The sequence below is a fragment of the Gorilla gorilla genome, chromosome 14 (assembly GCF_029281585.2).
Source record: "Gorilla gorilla gorilla isolate KB3781 chromosome 14, NHGRI_mGorGor1-v2.1_pri, whole genome shotgun sequence".
In the NCBI taxonomy this organism is placed as follows: Eukaryota; Metazoa; Chordata; class Mammalia; order Primates; family Hominidae; genus Gorilla; species Gorilla gorilla.
The window spans coordinates 53999907-54017697 of NC_073238.2; the positions used below are offsets into that span (position 1 = coordinate 53999907).

The following is a 17791-nucleotide window of genomic DNA, read 5'->3' on the forward strand; positions in this document are numbered from 1 at the left end:
AGTGGGTATAGGAATGAGTTTTGATATATCTAAATTTATAGTTTCTAATTTTTAATTTTTTCTTTTAAAATAAATGTATCAGAATTTTCCATATTTGTGGTTTAAAGTCAAATAATTCTACAGAACTTCTTATGAAAAGCCACCAGTGTACCATCCTCTCCACCCCCAACATCTCTTTCTCATTTCTCCCTCAAAAGCACAGTTTCTTTCAGTTTTTATAGTTGCTTCTTTTGGTATTTATATTTGTAATTCTAAACACTTATGTGTATTGCTACTTATAGATTTTTTTTTAGTTTTTTATCTAATGTATTAAATTAGATATAATCTAATACATTGTGAAATGAAATGAACAATGAAAATTTAGTTATCTACTGCCACTCCCCCAACCCCCCTGGATAAGAATATGGTCATACTTAAGAGTTTTCCCATCCTCCCAATGTAGCTATATTATAAATTTTGGTTAGAGCAATGTTTTGTTAAATTATTATTACTATGTAAACATTATTGGTGACTGAGCCATGTAATGAAGAATGGTTAATTTACCTTTCTTGGATAACTTCTTCATTTTCTGTGGAATTAATAACATTTTTATTTAAGACATGTCACTTTTTTCTGTATTTGTCACTAATTCAAGCCCAAATCCCTGCCATTTATCTAAATCTTAAGATGTTAAGATATGTCAGGTGTTTATCAATTTGTTTTATCACCAGTTATCTATGTTTCTTATGTGTTCCATAGCTATTTTATGCATGGTAAAAATTCTTCTTGGTCTATGTGCTAAATTAAGCTTATTAGTTTATTCAAGTTATCTATGTCCTTGCTTATTTTTGCCACCATTGGATGTGTCAACTGGACTTCTACATGTGTTTCAACATTCTCCAGAAATCTCTTGAGCCGGATCTTTATTAGTCCTGGCAGCATTTTCAGTAATTGTTCTGTCAGCAGATAATTCAGGTTCCCCTTTCTCTAGACTCCAGTAGCAATTTTCCCAGTGCCCTTTCAGACCCCACTGGCAGTCCCCTTGAGTGGGTATTCCAAGTGGACAAATCACAGTGTGGAAGTGCTTATTGGCCTATTCTTGCATTATGCTTGTCAGTGTGCTGTCAGCCAAGACTGGCCACATAGAACAGCCTGGATTCAGTGTGATAGAGGACAATACAAAGGTGTGGATATGTGAAGGTGTGGTTTATCACATTTCTCCAAAGTAACAATTTACCTTGTTGGGTAAAGGAGTCTTGATTTTAGGACCTTTACTACCAATAACCTATTATTTTTTTCCCACTCTTATATAGCTTCTTCCAGTGTTTCAAGCAAGAAGTCCAGGCTAGTCAGATTCTCTTGTTTTTAGTAATCTAGTCCCTTCATCTGGAAACTTACAGGGATTTTCCTTTGAGTTTATATGTTTTCCCAGGATATTTTTGGTGTGTCTCTTTTTAAAAATTATTTGCATCTTGGACTTTGGAGAACCATTTCAATGTAAAGATTCAAACTTTCTTTTGCTTAGTAAAGAGTTCTATTTCTTTAATCATCACTTTTCTATGTGTTACTTTTTATATTTTGAAGCCCCTGTCCTTGGTTGGTTTTATCTCACGGATCTGCCATCTAATTTCTTTTTAAATCTCTTCACTTTAATCTATTTCTTTGATATTTGCTCTATATTACTTTCCTTCCATTCTTCTTTCAGATCGCTGATTTGATGCTTAGCAGTAACTCTTTTTCACCTTCATTGAGTGTTTACCTTTGTGCACTTTGTTTTTCTTTGGTTTCTAGTAAATCTAGCAAGTAAGGGCTCTAATTGTACTTCCTTGGGCATTTATTTAAAAAAAAAAAAAAAGAAAGTACTTTATGTCTTTCAGTAGTGTTGCCTCAGGAAAGAAACCATACTTGTTCTGATTATTCACAAGGGCTTTCTTTTAGCTTCCTCACCTCTTTTAAATCAGTTCTAAGTTTTTTAGGGGGACGAGCAGAGCTATTGGAGTTGCTTGGAAAATGGCAATCATTTAGATGGTAACAGATACCATAGTTGACAGTGTACTGTGTCATTAGCAAGCAAACTGGTAAAATCTGGGGCAACATTCTGGTGAGGAATACAAGGAAGACCTCTAGACTCAGGATTGTACTGGCACAAAAAAAAAACAAAAAAACAAAAAACAAGATTTTTTCTCACCAGAGAATGTTTCAACCCATCAAGGTAGTTCTCTTCTGTGGTTTTTATCTCCATTAGCATTAGTTGGAATCCCCCAAAATAGCACAAAGCTGGGGAGCCCATACTACTCACATCTGTTAGCCACATCTTCTTAGGCAGTTCCTGAACCTGAAATCTTTAGTCAAGTTTCTACTGGGCCCTCAGCTCTTCCCTACTTGTCACAGACCTGCCTTATCCTTAGGAGAATTTACTACCTGAGCTGTAGTGGGATTTCCTCTAGGCTTCTCCAGATGGTAGCTGTAGTGGGATTTCCTCTAGGCTTCTCCAGATGGTATATTTGATTTGTTAAGTCAGTCTAGAAAGTTGGGAGCATGAGGATGACAGGAGGTCAGGAACATTAGGCCCTCATCTCGGAATTCTTCCTAAATATTTTATTTTATACTGTTGTTGTTTACTAGTGTTTTTTGTTTGTGTTTTGTTTATTACCAGCTTTTAAAAGGGCTGAGAAGCAACCCAAATTTTGTGACTGGAGGATAGTCCTAGAATCCTCCTTGTTTATAATTTTTAAAGTAAGACTTTTTCCCCCTTTCATAGAAAGACTTACTGTTTGGGGGAAGAAAGAGGCTTTGTTACAGAGGTGATCCCTGTGCCTCATCATCAGTGCCAATGCAAGGCACTGCATCTACTCTCATCAGTGTCATTCTTCTTTTAAAATGTTTTCTTTGTGTTTTATTTTAGATCGAAGCACATTTGGACACACTTATAAATGAGCAAGCCTCTTATGTTTTAACTAGGGTAGGCTTGAGTTACATCTATAACACTGTACAGCAACATAAACCTGAACAGGTAAGTGCATAGATGTTCCTTCCTAATTCTAAGAACATGCCAGTTTAGAGTATGGCTTCTAGAGCTGCACTCCGGATTCTTGGCTCTACCGCATATTAGCTGTGTTTTCCTGGGAAAGTGACTTATTTTTCTGTATCTGTTTCCTTACCTGTGGATTGGGGGTAATAATAGTATCTGTGTCATAGGGTTGTTCTTAAGACATAATACATGCATAGTTCTTAGATGACTTCCTAAAATATGGTAGAGTGCCCCACAGTATTAACAATCCTTTTTATTAAAAATAGTTTTTGTTAAAAGTAATGAAAATATACAAAAATGAGTATTATAAAATGTCTAAAGAATATTCATACTGGTAAGTTTTTCAGATTCCTATATCACTATTAGTTAATTGAATGCATAGATTACTGTATAAATAGCAGTCATCTTCTTTTTAATTTAGCAAATTGTTGCCCATTACTTTGAGAAGGTAGTCACTTCTGGGGCCAGCATATGATCTTGTTAAATTATAGAACCCTAGTAGAAATAAAGGAGTGGTGGGAACCTTAGAAAACCATGTAAGCCATCTTTCTTAAGAAAGCAAAGAACTCATTCAAACGGCATTAACATGAAGACTATGTTATGGCCCAGAAACTCTTAAATCAAGCTCTTAAAACACAACTTTTCAATTTTTTCTTTGCTGAAGTGGTAAGCAAATTTCTACCAGTAGGAACCAATTTTACTGCCTTTCTGTACTTTCTAAAAGTATCAAAGTGAAACTGTTCAAGCTTCTATGTGTCACTGGCATCTTCCAGTGCTTCATTGCCTTCATTTTCTTGGGTATGAGTAAACTTGAAGTATCATATTTCTGTTGTTAATAAACTTGAGCACCTCTTGCTCCCTCCAACAAATCATAGTCCCTGATCTTATTGAGGTTGAAGAAATTACACTTGAGTTCTTTGGAAATAAGCTAAATGATTTTCCAAATTTGGGCAGTGCACTAATGGACTATATTCAGTAAGTGAAATGAAATGTATATCTCCTTTTTTACATCTTGGATCTGCTTTTTTTTTTTTTTAATAGGGCTCTTTAGCTAATATGCCCAACTTAGATTCTGTGACACTGAAGGCTGCAATGGTAAGTGTATAATAAAACATTTTAATTTAGATTTCCTTATGGATCGATAGTCTTCATTTTTTGCTGTGTGATAATTTCATTCTGGATGACACTTTTTATCTCTTGATATGCTGTATTAACGTTGGGTCCAATAATAATGACTGAGCCTGTATTACTTTAATTGAGCAGTTCTGGCCAAGTCTTACATTCATAGTAGTGTTCCACTATGCTCTGATAGTCTCATCATTACTGTTTAGGATTACTGTTTACTCTTTATTTTTAGAGTTTTGTTCCTAATTTAAGTGAGAAACAGGAATGACAGATATGAAGAAATTAGGCTGTATATCGTTATAAACTTGTTACTACCTTGATCCTTCGTTTAAAGTTCCTGACGTGAAAATCAAAATTAGATTCCACTCTTAAAACAGTATGTTACTCTTTAGTTTGAGACTCACTGAATTTCCACTTTATTACCTTCCTTCTTTTCAGGTGAAGATCTTGTACCTTCCTTTTTGCATGATCACTACTTTTTGTAGTGTGTTTCTGTGTCTTAAATATATATACTTTCCTCATATGCATAGTGTTCATATGCATAGCCATTCATTGTATGATATTTAAGTCATATAGCTCTATCCCTCATAGGAATGATCCCTTTTGGAAGTTTTATGATAGTACTACTAGTAATAGTAATAATAATATGGAACAACAACAGCCATTAACATTAGCATAGCAAGTGTTTTCCATGTATTAACTCTTTAATCCTCATGACAACCCCATTCAATCCAGGAAGTTGGCCTACAGAGCTTGTGGGTTTAACTACTGTACTAAACTAGTGATCCTAAGTATTTAAAATACTCACGTATACTCACTACCACAATGGCCTGACTTTCATAGATAGTCCTGTAGGAAGGTTTTTAAATTTTCCAACAATTTTTGATGCCAAGGCTTTCCTATATATTATCTTCCAGAACTCAGTTTAACTGAAAACAAAAGGATAAGCCCATAAGATACCTAACAAATGCAAAGAAGAAGGTAGAGCTATCTATATGGTTATTAGATAAAGTAGAATTTAAAAAGACTAAATGAGACAAATAAGAAACATTATGTCGTGATAAAAGACACTATATAGAAGCAACAGTTATAACTTCTATATATAAAACAAAAACAGCAGCAAAAATTAGAAATGCAAACAAAATTCGATATTAAAAAGTTTAAATAAAAATAGATGAAAATGAATTTTAGATTCATTAAAAGATATGTTTTTAGAAAGTTATATATACACTTACCATACTATCCAGTACAATTCCACTTCAAGATATTTACCCCCCAAAAATGAAGATCTATGCTCACACTTAGATCTGTAACATTAGTTAGTACCAAATATGTGTTCCCTTCCTCTGTTTCTCCTTCTCTCTTGACACATATCCAGTCTGTAATACAACTCATAAAATATTTGAAATGCCATTAAAAATTCTTCATGTTCCTGGTGTTAATTTTCAGAACAATTAAGGTGAATATGAATATACGATGTCTCTAAAGAAACAAATCTTGCTTGAGTTTTGTATTTAATACGTGATTATATACAACCATTTGTTGTCTCCATTTAGGGGTTTCTAAGGCACTTCAATTCAGCATGTCCAAAACTAACTCTGCGCATTCCACCCTAAACCTAAGTCCTCTTCCAGGCATTATTAACTCAGAAAATTGTAAGACCTTCTATCCATTTATCATTTAAATAGTTATTAACTGAGTTTCTGCTATTTTCTAGGCATCATACTAAGAATTGGGATGAAAACAGATATGATCTAGTAAGGGATGCAGCTACTACACAAATAAATGAATGAAGAGTACAGTTATGTGTTATGATAATATGGTGAATTAACTTATACATATCCAAAATCTGGGAGTCCATCCCTTCATTCTATCAGTAACCAAGTCCTGATGGTCCTCAAATATCTTTATGTCTTTCACCTTGATTGCCCCTATAGTCTAAAAATGCTGCAGTAGGTACCTAAGGTACCTAATTGGTGTCTTTGTATCTATTATTGCAATCTTCCATTCTGTCTTCCTATGGCCAAATTTAGCTTCTTAAAACTTAAATCAGATTTCTCCCTTACTTAAATTCAATGGTTTACTAATGCTTTTGAAATAATTAAAATCCTTAAATAAGCATGCCAGTCCTACATGATCTCTGCTTATATGTTTTCCTTCCCACCTCAAGTCTTCATGCTGTCTCCTCTCCCTGAACCTCCCCACCCATCAATCCACTTACTTAATGTATATTCATCTTTAAGGTTTCACTTCAAATGTCCTTTCCTGAGAGATGCTTTTGCCAAATCCACAGACTAGGTCCTTGATTTATGCTTTATAGTACCTTGTTTTATTCCTTAATAGCATTTAACAAAGTTTTTAATTATATATTTATTTATATTATTATCTGTTTAACACCTGTCTTGCTAGGCCATAAGCTCTGTGAAGCTAGGGACTATCCTTTTTTTGCTCATTTTTATACTTCCATTACTTAATATAGTACCTTTTCAATGGTAGGTATTAGTTGAACTAATGAATGCATTAATGAACAAATGAACAAATATAGTAAAATCAAGAAACAGGTAGACCTGAAACCTGATGACTTTACTTCTTGTTAATATTATTACTTAAAAGCTTTGTGAGGAAAACTAAAATGAATGGTTTGGATTCAGGATTTTGAAAGTGAGTATTGCTAATATTGACTATATTACAGATTTGACAGTTTTAGGGAGTTTTAGTTAGAATGTTTAGAAAATACACAATCTGAACACAACAATCTAGTTATTTAGAGTATGGAATTTTTCTCAAGTATTTAATTCTTAAAAGAGATGTTTATATTTGAGACGTTTGTTAGCATATATATGTACTTTATATTTTGTATTTCTCTGTTTCATTTAGGTTCAGTTTGATCGTTATCTGTCAGCCCCAGATAACCTATTGATACCACAGCTGAACTTTCTTCTAAGTGCCACAGTGAAGTAAGTATTTTTGGTCCCAAGTAGTTGGTAAAGATTCACATATTTTTAAATATCAAGTACATTTTTTTGGAAAAAAATTTATTTTCAAGAATTAATGATTTACCATTGAAAATCTATAGTTCTCAACCTTTCTTCTTCCTTGGCATGCCAAAGGATGAGATCTGAACATGTCTGTACTTATTCCATGTCTATATGTCACTCCAAAATCTCTAATTAGTACATGATTGTTAAAATTACTTTGAATATAATTGAAGCTATATAGCTGTAATACCACATTCCCTTATGTTAACAAACATGTCAGAATAATGTTGAATATGTTATGGAAAATCAATAATATATTCATTATGCAATGCAGATGAACTGATTTATAGACTATTTTGAATCTAAGGTAGTGTTCTGTAGATATAAAATTACTCAATATCATTTATTAGGAATGTATTCAGGACACCGAATCATACATTAAAATATTAGAATATAACAATTAGAAGAAACGGAGAGATTATATGATCTTTCTTGATTTTAAGAAAAATATTGGCAAAATTATCTATAGGTAAGAAATTAGGCAACATTATCTACACATTTTTTTTTCTTTCTATTCAAACAGCAGTGCAGTAAGTGTTTTCTACATAACAGGCACTAGGAGTTAAGGCTTAAAAGACATTTGCACTGTTTTCACGGAGCTTATAACCTAATAGGTCAGTTAAACATGCGAACAAATATTTACATTGAAATGTACAGTAAGGAAAGAACTATTGAACAAAACATTTCAGATATCTAAAAGAATGTAATGTTATAGAGGTGATATACTTATTTTCTGTTCTTGAGTATAGAACTACAGCAGAAAATAGAGCAAAGAAGCAGCTTTTTAACTCAGAATGCAGAATTTGGTATCAATTAGAATTGGCTGGAAATCGATGGACCATTTTTTTTTTTCTCAGACACAGAGTTAGGAAAGTTCCATTTTAGGTGAGTGACTAGAGTAAATGAATTTAATGTTTTTTTGTGACCTTTATATTGTATTATTCTAAAAGATATTATACTATTTACATAACCAGAATTCTAAAGACTTAAGAGATTACCAAAGAAACTGTTATGCTGTGACTCAGGTTGTTTGTAGGTGCTTCTTTTTTTTTTTTTGAGACGGAGTCTTGCTCTTTCTCCCAGGCTAGAGTGCAGTGATCTTGGCTTAGTGCAATCTCTGCCTCCCGGGTTCAAGCGATTCTCCTGCCTCAGCCTCCCGAGTAACTGGGAGTACAGGCGCCCACCTCCACCCCTGGCTAATTTTTGTATTTTTAGTAGAGATAGGGTGTCACCATATTGTCCAGGCTGTTCTTGAACTCCTGACCTCGTGATCCACCTGCCTCGGCCTCCCAAAGTGCTGGGATTACAGGTGTGAGCCACTGTGCCCGGCCAGTGTGCTTCTTAAATTATTAAATTTTTAACTGAATACCTGTAATTCTTTTTAACTTAACCGTGTCTCAGTATGTAATATTTGAATGTTGTTAGCCATGTCACTACATGTGAAATATACTGTTATTCTTTTCATAATATAATGATTGAAGGGAGATTTTAATGTACTTTAAAAGATGACATGTAGCTCAGATGCTGTGAAGCAGGGGTCCCCAACCCCGGGCCAGGGACCCCGGTCTGTGGCCTGTTGGGAGCACGAACCCTACTGTGAACTGTGCCTGGAAGGATCTAGGTTGTGTGCTCCTTATGAGATGGAACAGTTTCATCCCAAAACCATCCCCCAACTTCTTGTCCACGGAAAAATTGTCTTCCACAAAACCGGTCCCTGCTGCCAAAAACACTGGGAACTGCTGCTGTAAAGGAAACAGATGGACAGATTTGGCTCTGTAACATTTTAAGGTTTTTACAGAAAAAGATAATATAAACTAAGTTGAAATATAAACAATAATATGGAAAAATGTTTGCAAAATATGTAACAGATAAATTATTCTTAATATATTATCGTTAATATATAGTAAGATCCTATAAATTCATACAAATTGTAGAAAAACAGGCACTGAATATTTGAACAACTCACAGAAGTAATGGAAATGGCAAGTAAATATATGAGGAAATAGTAATTATCAAAAAATGCAAACTGAAACAACGAGAACTTTTGTCTATCAGACTGCTGACAATAAAACATTTATTACATACTAATGGAACAGGTCTGAGAAAATGGGCATTTTCACACTTTTTTGAATGAGAGTATAAATTAGTACAGTCTTTTCAAAGAGCAGTTTGGCAACATTCCACAAAATTTCAAAATTATACATTCTTAGGCTCTTCTAAAATTTTATTTTTCTTTCTTAGTCTTGGTAATAGTTTAAAAAAACTGTTGAACCAGCAGTGGGATTGAGTATTGTGTATGGATCTATTTGAGTCCTTTGCCTCAGAAACTTGTCAGATTTCCTAAGCTTAAATCATTTTTGAAATTAAATGATTGTCTTCCATTATTGAAGAGAATATTTTAGTTTCTCATTTACTTTTATTGTCCTGTTGTCTAACGGTGACAATGTAAACTTTGTTATTTTATTATCAGACAAATGAACAAGTTTTGGTACTTTTTTTTAAATGTGAATTTTTAATTTAGTTTTTAAAATTATTTTATGATATGTGCCTAACATCCTATTATGAATTCTTACTATTTATAATGACATTTAAAATTGAGATATGCATATTATTTATATAAGTATTAATACTACAAACAAGAATTTGAAATTTCTTAGTACCTATTTACCTCTGTTTTCATTCAGAAATATTTTTAAATGTTATTTGCAAAGTATTGGAAAATTAAATGTGATCTGCAACATAATTTTCAATATTTGTTTAGACGAACAGAAATTATGGTATAAATTTAGCTACTTATTTTCAAATCAGGATTGCTTTGAAAATATAGGGCATTTTACACATTTAAGATTTAATGTCAGGCCGGGCATGGTGGTTCACTGAATGCCTGTAATCCCAGCACTTTGGGAGGTTGAGGCAGGCAGATCATGAGGTCAGGAGTTCAAGACCAGCCTTGCCAATATGGTGAAACCCTGTCTCTACTGAAAATACAAAAATTAGCTTGGTGTGGTGGTGCGTGCCTGTAGTCTCAGCTACTTAGGAGGCTGAGGCAGGAGAATCGCTTGAACCCGGGAGGTTGAGGTTGCAGTGAGCCGCGATCGCACCACTGCACTCCAGCCTGGGCGACAGAGCAAGACTCCATCTCAAAAAAAAAAAAAAAAAAAAAAAGATTTAAGATTAAAGGAGATTTTCTTATTTTTATTTTTTTGAGACAGAGTCTGGCATTGTCACCCAGGCTGGAGTGCAGTGGCATGATCTCAGCTCACTACAGCCTCCATCTCCTGGGTTCAAGTGATTCTCCTGCCTTAGCTTCCTGAGTAGTTGGGACTACAGGTGCATGCCACCACGCCTGGCTGATTTTTGTATTTTTAGTAGAGATGGGGGGCCTCACCATGTTGGCCAGGCTGGTCTCGAACTCCTGACCTCAAATTATACGCCTGCCTTGACCTCCCAAAGTGCTGGGAGGCTTGACAGCACTCCCGGCCTAAAGCAGATTTTTAAATTGCGCACCTACTATCTGTTTTTGTTTTTTTCCTGTTCTCTTCTCCTGAACTTTGTTTATCTTCATAGTTGCAATACCTTTGGGACACCTATAATCCGTGTCTACCTTTTTCTTGTCTTGTCTTAGTTTGACTGACTTTCAAAGGAGATTTTGATTTAGCACTTCAGCCTTGGAATAAGCTATTGAATACATTTAAGTAGCTAGGAAACAAGGTGGTATAGGAAATAGGGAAAAGAATAGAGAAAGAAAATGGTTTTAAAGAATTCTTCCCTTTGGAGTGAATTTGAAGCTTCTTGTTCTATTTTCAATGCAAAATCTCCAATATTCACCTTATAGCAATACAAAAATAGAGTTTGGACTACAGAAACCACAGTTGTGCATATATAAAATGTTCTCAATAAATCTTTGCTTATTGAGTCACAGTTACTTCCATAATAACTTAAGAAATAAAGAGAATGCAGATGCTTCCTAAAGTGAGCATATGGGAGAATGGGTAAGTTTTGATAACTCTTTTATTCAAGGTTTTTCCTCCATTATAGAAATAATATGCTAGAAATAAAGCATATACCTATAATGGAGTAATTTTTTTTGAGAGAAATTGAATTTTTTTTTTTCTTTTAACTACCTTCTTTTATTCACTTGTACTATCAGGAATATCCATATAGACAAAAATAAAGCAAGTTTGGGGTAAAATTAAAAAAAAATACTACCAGGAAGAGAACTACTGGACAGCTGTGAACTGAATGCTTTAGAGACCTCAGAAAGTCCAAACCTTAAAAGCAGGATTAATCTCCAAAGGCTGGAGAACCTGGAATTCTTATGTCAAAGGAAGGAAAAGAAAGAGTATCTTAGCTGCAGGAGAGAAAAAGAGCAATTTGCTGTTCCTCTGCCTTTTTGTTCCATTCAGGCCTTCAGCTGATTGGATGGGGCCCGCCCCATTGATGGTGAATCTTCTTCACTCAGTCTTCCAACTTACATGCCAATCTCCTGTGGAAACACCCTCACAGACACACCCGGAAATTATGCTTTATCAACTAACTAGGTATCCCTTATCCAGTCAAGTTAACCCTTAAGATTAACTATCAGAGATAATTTAGATTCATACTAATTAAGCTTAAAATCAAGCCTCTAAATTATCAACTTGATCTGTAATTAAATTAACTGCCTTCCGGAAGAAAACATATATACTTAAAGATGACAGTTACAGACAATCAACAGTGTAACATCTATAATGCTAAGCATGTGATAAAATGCTATTGCAGTGAGGAAGAAGGAAAATATGAGCCAAACCTAGAGAAAAAAATCAGTCAGTAAAAACATACTTACAAATGGTAAAGTTTACAGAATTAGCAGATAAGGTGTTTTAAAAAGCTGTTAAAAATATGTTCAAGAATTTAAAGGAAAACATGACCCTGAGAGAATAGGGGATTTTACAAAATTAGAATTTTAGAATTCAGAGATGCAGTATATAAAATGAAAAATTCACTGGATTGTCTTATAGGCCAGTTGAACACTCCAGAGGGAAAGATCAGTTAACTTGAAGAGAGGACAATAGAAACTGAAGCACAGATAGAAAAAAAAATTAAAAGGCTGGAAAATAGATGGAGTCTTAGAGAATTGTGAGATAATACTAAGCAGTCTAAACTGTATAATTAGATATCATAGTGTAATTGAAGCAGAAAAATTTGAATAAAAGGGGAATTTTTTCTAAATGTTATGGCAAATAGGAACCCTCAGACCCAAGAAATTAAATACCAAAGGATACCATAATCAAATTATTGAAAACCAGTGATAAAGAGAAAAATTTTTAAAGACATTTGCAGGGAACAATGGCATTACTGACTTCCTGTTAGAAACAGCGCAGACCAGAACACAGTAGAATATCATCACCTTTAAAAAGCTAAGTATAAAAACGTCAACTTTAAATGATCGATCAAAAAAAAAAAGTGTCTTTCAAACTGTAAGTGAAATAAATGTTTTGAAATAAACGAAAGTAGAGAAGGTTTATCCCCAGCATAATGCACTGTAAGAAATGGGTACAAAAAGAAAGAATTCTTTTTTTTTTTTTTTTTTTTTGAGACGGAGTCTTGCTGTGTCACCCAGGCTGGAGTGGAGTGGTGCGATCTTGGCTCACTGCAACCTCTGCGTCCTGGGTTCAAGCAACTCTTCTGCCTCGGCCTCCTGAGTAGGTGGGAATATGGACACCTGCCAATGTGCCCGGCTAATTTTTGTATTTTTAGTAGAGACGGGGTTTCACCATGTTGGCCCGGCTGATTTCAAACTCCTGACCTTGTGATCCGCCCACCTCGTCCTCCCAAAGTGCTGGGATTACAGGTGTGAGCCACTGTGCCCGGCCAAAAAGGAAGAATGCTTTAAAATCATTTTCTATGCTTTTCTCTATTATTTTGAGAATTTTTACATCAATGCTCATCAGGGATATTGGCCTGTATTTTTGTTGTACTTTTTTTTTTTCTTAATCTGTCTTTGGTTTTGATATCAGGGTTAAATACTGGCCTCATAGAATGAACGTGGAAGTATTCCCTTCTCATCTATTTCTTGGAATAGTTTGAGTAGAATTAGCGTTAGTTCTTCCTTAACTATTTGGTAAAATTCAGAAGTGAAGCCATCAGTTCCTGGCTTTTTCTTTGCTGAGAGACTTTTTATTATGGCTTTGATCTCATTACTTGTTATTGGTCTCTTCAGGTTTTGAATTTCTTCATGGTTCAGTCTTGGCAGATTGCATGTGTCTAGGAATTTATTCATTTCTTCTAAGCTTATAGTTGCTCATAGTAGCCTATAATGAGCCTTTGAATTTCTGGGGTATTGGCTGTGATGTCTCCTTTTTCATCTCTGATTTTATTTATTTGGATCTTCTGGTTCTTAGTCTAGCTAAAGGTTTGTCAATTTTGTCTATCTTTTCGAAAAATCACCTTTTGTTTCATCACTCTTTTGTACTTTTGTTTCAATTTCATATATTTCTGCTCTGATCTTTATTTTCTTCTACTAATTTTGGGTTTGGTTTCTTCTTGCTTTTCTAGTTCTTTAAAATGTATCATTAGGTTGTCTATTTGAAGCTTTTCTACTTTTTTTGTAGGCACTTACAGCTACAAACTTTCCTTTTAGTACTGCTTTTGCTGTATCCCATTGGTTTTGGTATGTTGTTTCCATTTTCAGTTGTTTCAATAAATTTTTTAATTTCCTTCTTAATTTCTTCATTGGCTCACTGGTTATTCAGGAACATATTGTTAAATTTCCATGTGTTTGTATAGTTTCCAAAATTATTCTTGTTATTGATTTTTAGTTTTATTCCATTGTGGTCAGAGAAGATAATTGATATAATTTCATTTTTAAAAAAATTTTATGGACTTTTATTGTGTCCTAACATATGGTCTGTCCTTGAGAATGATCTATGTGCTGAAGAGAAAATGTTTATTCTGCAGCCATTGGATGAAATACTCTACAAACATTGATTAGGTGCATTTGGTCTGTAGTGCAGATTAAGTCCAATATTTCTTTTTTAATTTTCTCTCTGGGAAGTCTGTCCAGTGCTCAAAGTAGAGGGTTGAAGCCTCCAGCTATTATTGTTTTGGAGTCTGTCTCTCTCATTATATCTAATAATGCTTGCTTTGTATATCTGGGTGCTCCAATGTTGGGTGCATATATATTTACAATTGTTATATCCTCTTGCTGAATTTACCCCTTTATCATTATATACTGAACTTGTTTGTCTCTTTTTATGTTTGCCTTCAAATCTATTTTTTCTGATATAAATAAGTATAGCTACTCCTATTTTTTTGTTTGTTTCCACTGGCATGGAGTATCTTTTTCTGTCTCTCTCTTTTTTTCAGTCTATGTCTGCTTTTGTAGATGAAGTATTTTTTTTGTAGGCAACAGATCTTTGGGTCTTGTTTTTTTAATCCATTCAACCACTCTGTGACTTTTTATTGGAGACCATAGTCCATTTACATTGTGTTATTACTGATAAGGACTTACTCTGCCATTTAAAAATTTGCTTTCTTGTTGTTCTGTGATTTTCACTTCCTTCTTTCCTTCCTTCCTGTCTCTTTTTTAGTGAAGGTGATTTTCTCTGGTGGTATATTTTAATTTCTTTTTATTTTTTGTATATCTGTTGTATGTTTTTTGACTTGAGGTTACCATGAAGCTTCCAAATAATATCTTATACTGCATTATTTTAAACTGACAACAACTTAACATTGATTGTGTAAACAAACAAGCCAAGAGAAAACTAATAAAAACTCTTGACCCTTTAACTTCATTGCCCTGCTTGCTAATATTTGTTTTTTCTACTTATATCTTATTATACTGTCTGTCACTTGAAATGTTATTGTAGTTATTTTTGCTAGGTTCATCTTTTTATTCTGTCTACTCAAGATATGAGTAGTTTACACACCATGGTTACAGTTTACAACATTCTGTGTTTTTCTGTGTACCTAGTATTACCAGTGTGTTTAGTTCCTTCAGATGATTTCTTATTGCTCATTAATGTCCTTTTCTTTCAGATTGAAGAACTCTCTTTAGCATTTCTTGTAGGACAGATGTGGTGTTGATGAAGTCCTTTTTTTTTTTTTTTGGTCTGGGAAAGCCTTTATTTGTCCTTCATGTTTATAAGATCTTTTCACTGGATATGGTATTCTAGGATAAAAGTTTTTTTTTCCTTCAGCACTTTAAATGTGTCATGCCACTCTCTCCTGGCCTGTAAGGTTTCCACTGAAAAGTCTGCTGCCAGAATTATTGGAGCTCCTTTGTAGGTTGTTTCTTTTCTCTTGCTGCTTTTATGTTCTTTTTCTTTGGCCTTTGGGAGTTTGATTATTAAAGGTCTTGAGGTAGCCTTATTTGGATTACATCTGCTTAGTGGTCTGTAACCTTCTTCTACTTGAATATTGATATCTTTCTCTAGGTTCGGAAAGTTCTCTGTTATCCTGTCAAATAAACTTTCTACACTAATCTCTCTCTGCCTCCTCTTTAAGGCCAGCAACTCTTGGATTTGCTCCCTGGAGGCTATTTTCTAGATCTTGTATGTGTGCTTCATTTTTTTTTATTCCTTTTTCTTTTGTCTCCTCTTACTGTGTATTTTCAAATATCCTGTCTTCAAGCTCAGTAGTTCTTTCTTCTGTTTAATTAGTTCTGCAGCTAAGAGACTCTGATGCATTCTTTAGCATGTCACTTGTATTTTTCAGCTTCGGACTTTCTGCTTGATTCTTTTTGATTATTTCAAGCTCTTTGTTAAAGTTATCTGATAAGGTTCTGAATTTTGGCCAGGCGCGGTGGCTCACGCCTGTAATCCCAGCACTTTGGGAGGCCGAGACAGTTGGATCACCTGAGGTCAGGAGTTCAAGACCAGCCTAACCAACATGGAGAAACCCTGTCTCTATAAAAATACAAAATTAGCCAGGCGTAGTGGTGCATGCCTGTAATCCCAGCTACTCAGGAGACTGAGGCAGAATTGCTTGAACCTGGGAGGCGGAGGTTACGGTGAGCCGAGATCGTGCCATTACACTCCAGCTTGGGCAAGAAGAGCAAAACTCCATTTCAAAAAAACAAAAAACAAGATTCTGAATTTCTTCTTTGTGTTATCTTGAATTTCTTTGCACTTCCTCGGCACAACTATTTTGATTTCTCTGTCTGAAAGGTCACATATGTCTGTCACTCTAGGGCTGGTCACTGGTGCCTTGTTTAATTTGTTTGGGGAAGTCATGTTTTCCTGGATGGTCTTAATGCTTGTAGATGTTCATCAGTGTCTGGGCATTGAAGAGGTGTGTGTTATAGTCTTCATAGTCTGGGCCTTGTACCTGTCCTTCTTATGAAGGCTTTCCAAGTATTCAAGGGGACTTGTGAATTAAGTCTTTGGTCACTGCAGCCATATCTACATTAGGGAACACCTCAAGCCCTGTGGCTCTTGCAGACTCAATGAGGTTACTTCATTGGTGGTCTTGGGTGAGATCCAGGAGAACTTCCTGGATTACCAGGTGTAGACTCTTGTTCTCTTCCCTTACTTTCCCCCAAGCAAATAGAGTCTCCCTCTCTGTACTGAGGTGCCTCGGAGCTGGGGGAGTGGTGATACATGCCTCTTCGTGGCACCACCACTGGTACTGCGCTGGGTGAGATCCAAAGCAAGCATAGCACTGCGTCTTGCCCAAGGCCCACAGGGATCACTGCATGACTACTGCCTATGTTCCCTCAAGGTCCAAGGGCTCTGCAGTCCTCAAGTGATGAATCAGTGAGGCTTGTGTCCTTCCCTTCAGGGCAGTGAGTTTCCCTTGTCTCCGAGTGGGTCCAGAGAAGCCGTCTGGGATGCAGGGCCTGGAGTCAGGAACCTTAGGAATCTATTATATGTGGTGTTCTGTTCTGAGGTGGCTGAGCTGGCATCCAGGATACAAAACAAAGTCCTTCCCATGCTTCTGTCTCAAGCAGAAGGAAGGAGTCTTACCCGGAGCTACAAGCTGCATCACCTGGGGTTGCGGGAGAAGTGATGCAAGTACTCCTGTGGCTGCCCTAGCTGGTGTCTCACTAGGTCACGTGCACCCCAAGTCCACTGGCTCTAAGCCCAGCACAGCACAGAAGCTTGCCCAGGAATTAGAGCCCTTATGGCCCAAAACTTGCCCTTCAGTTTATTTCAGATCCCAGAGCACCTTATCCCATGGTGGTGGGGCTTGCCAGAACTCTGGTTCTGACCGCTGGGATGGAGGCTTCCCTTCTGACTAGTGCTGGTCTAAATGCTCCCTCTGTGGATGCTGGCTGAGTTCTGCCTGGTGTTGCTTTCTGCTGTGACAGGGCAGCACTAAATTCCAGTGCTACGTCCCACAATCACTCTTTTTTCTCCCTTCCACAAGCACATAAATTCTCCGCACCATGCTGCCAGTGCCAGGGATTAGGGGAAGGATGGTGTAGGCAATTCAAGACTATCTTTCTTATCCTCTTTAGTGCCTCTTTCCTTAATATGATGTTAAAACCAAGTACTATGATTGCTCACCTGATTTTTGGTTCTTAGGAAGGTGATTTTTTGTGTGGATAGATTTGGCATTCCTGCTTGGGGGACGATCTCTGGAGGCTTCTATTTGCTCATCTTTCTCCTAATTGTGGAATTTTAAACACATAAAA

The 17791-nt window shown here is 35.7% G+C and overlaps 1 protein-coding gene across 1 annotated transcript in view; it reads left to right on the forward strand.

Moving 5' to 3' along the window:
• The window catches only part of COG6 (component of oligomeric golgi complex 6), a 97196-nt gene that overhangs the window by 65030 nt on the left and 14375 nt on the right, over nucleotides 1-17791 (forward strand). The window contains exons 16-18 of the mRNA XM_004054414.4: nucleotides 2885-2992; nucleotides 4052-4105; nucleotides 7013-7092. Coding sequence (XP_004054462.2) covers nucleotides 2885-2992; nucleotides 4052-4105; nucleotides 7013-7092 — 242 coding nt within the window. The remainder of the gene's footprint in view (nucleotides 1-2884; nucleotides 2993-4051; nucleotides 4106-7012; nucleotides 7093-17791) is intronic.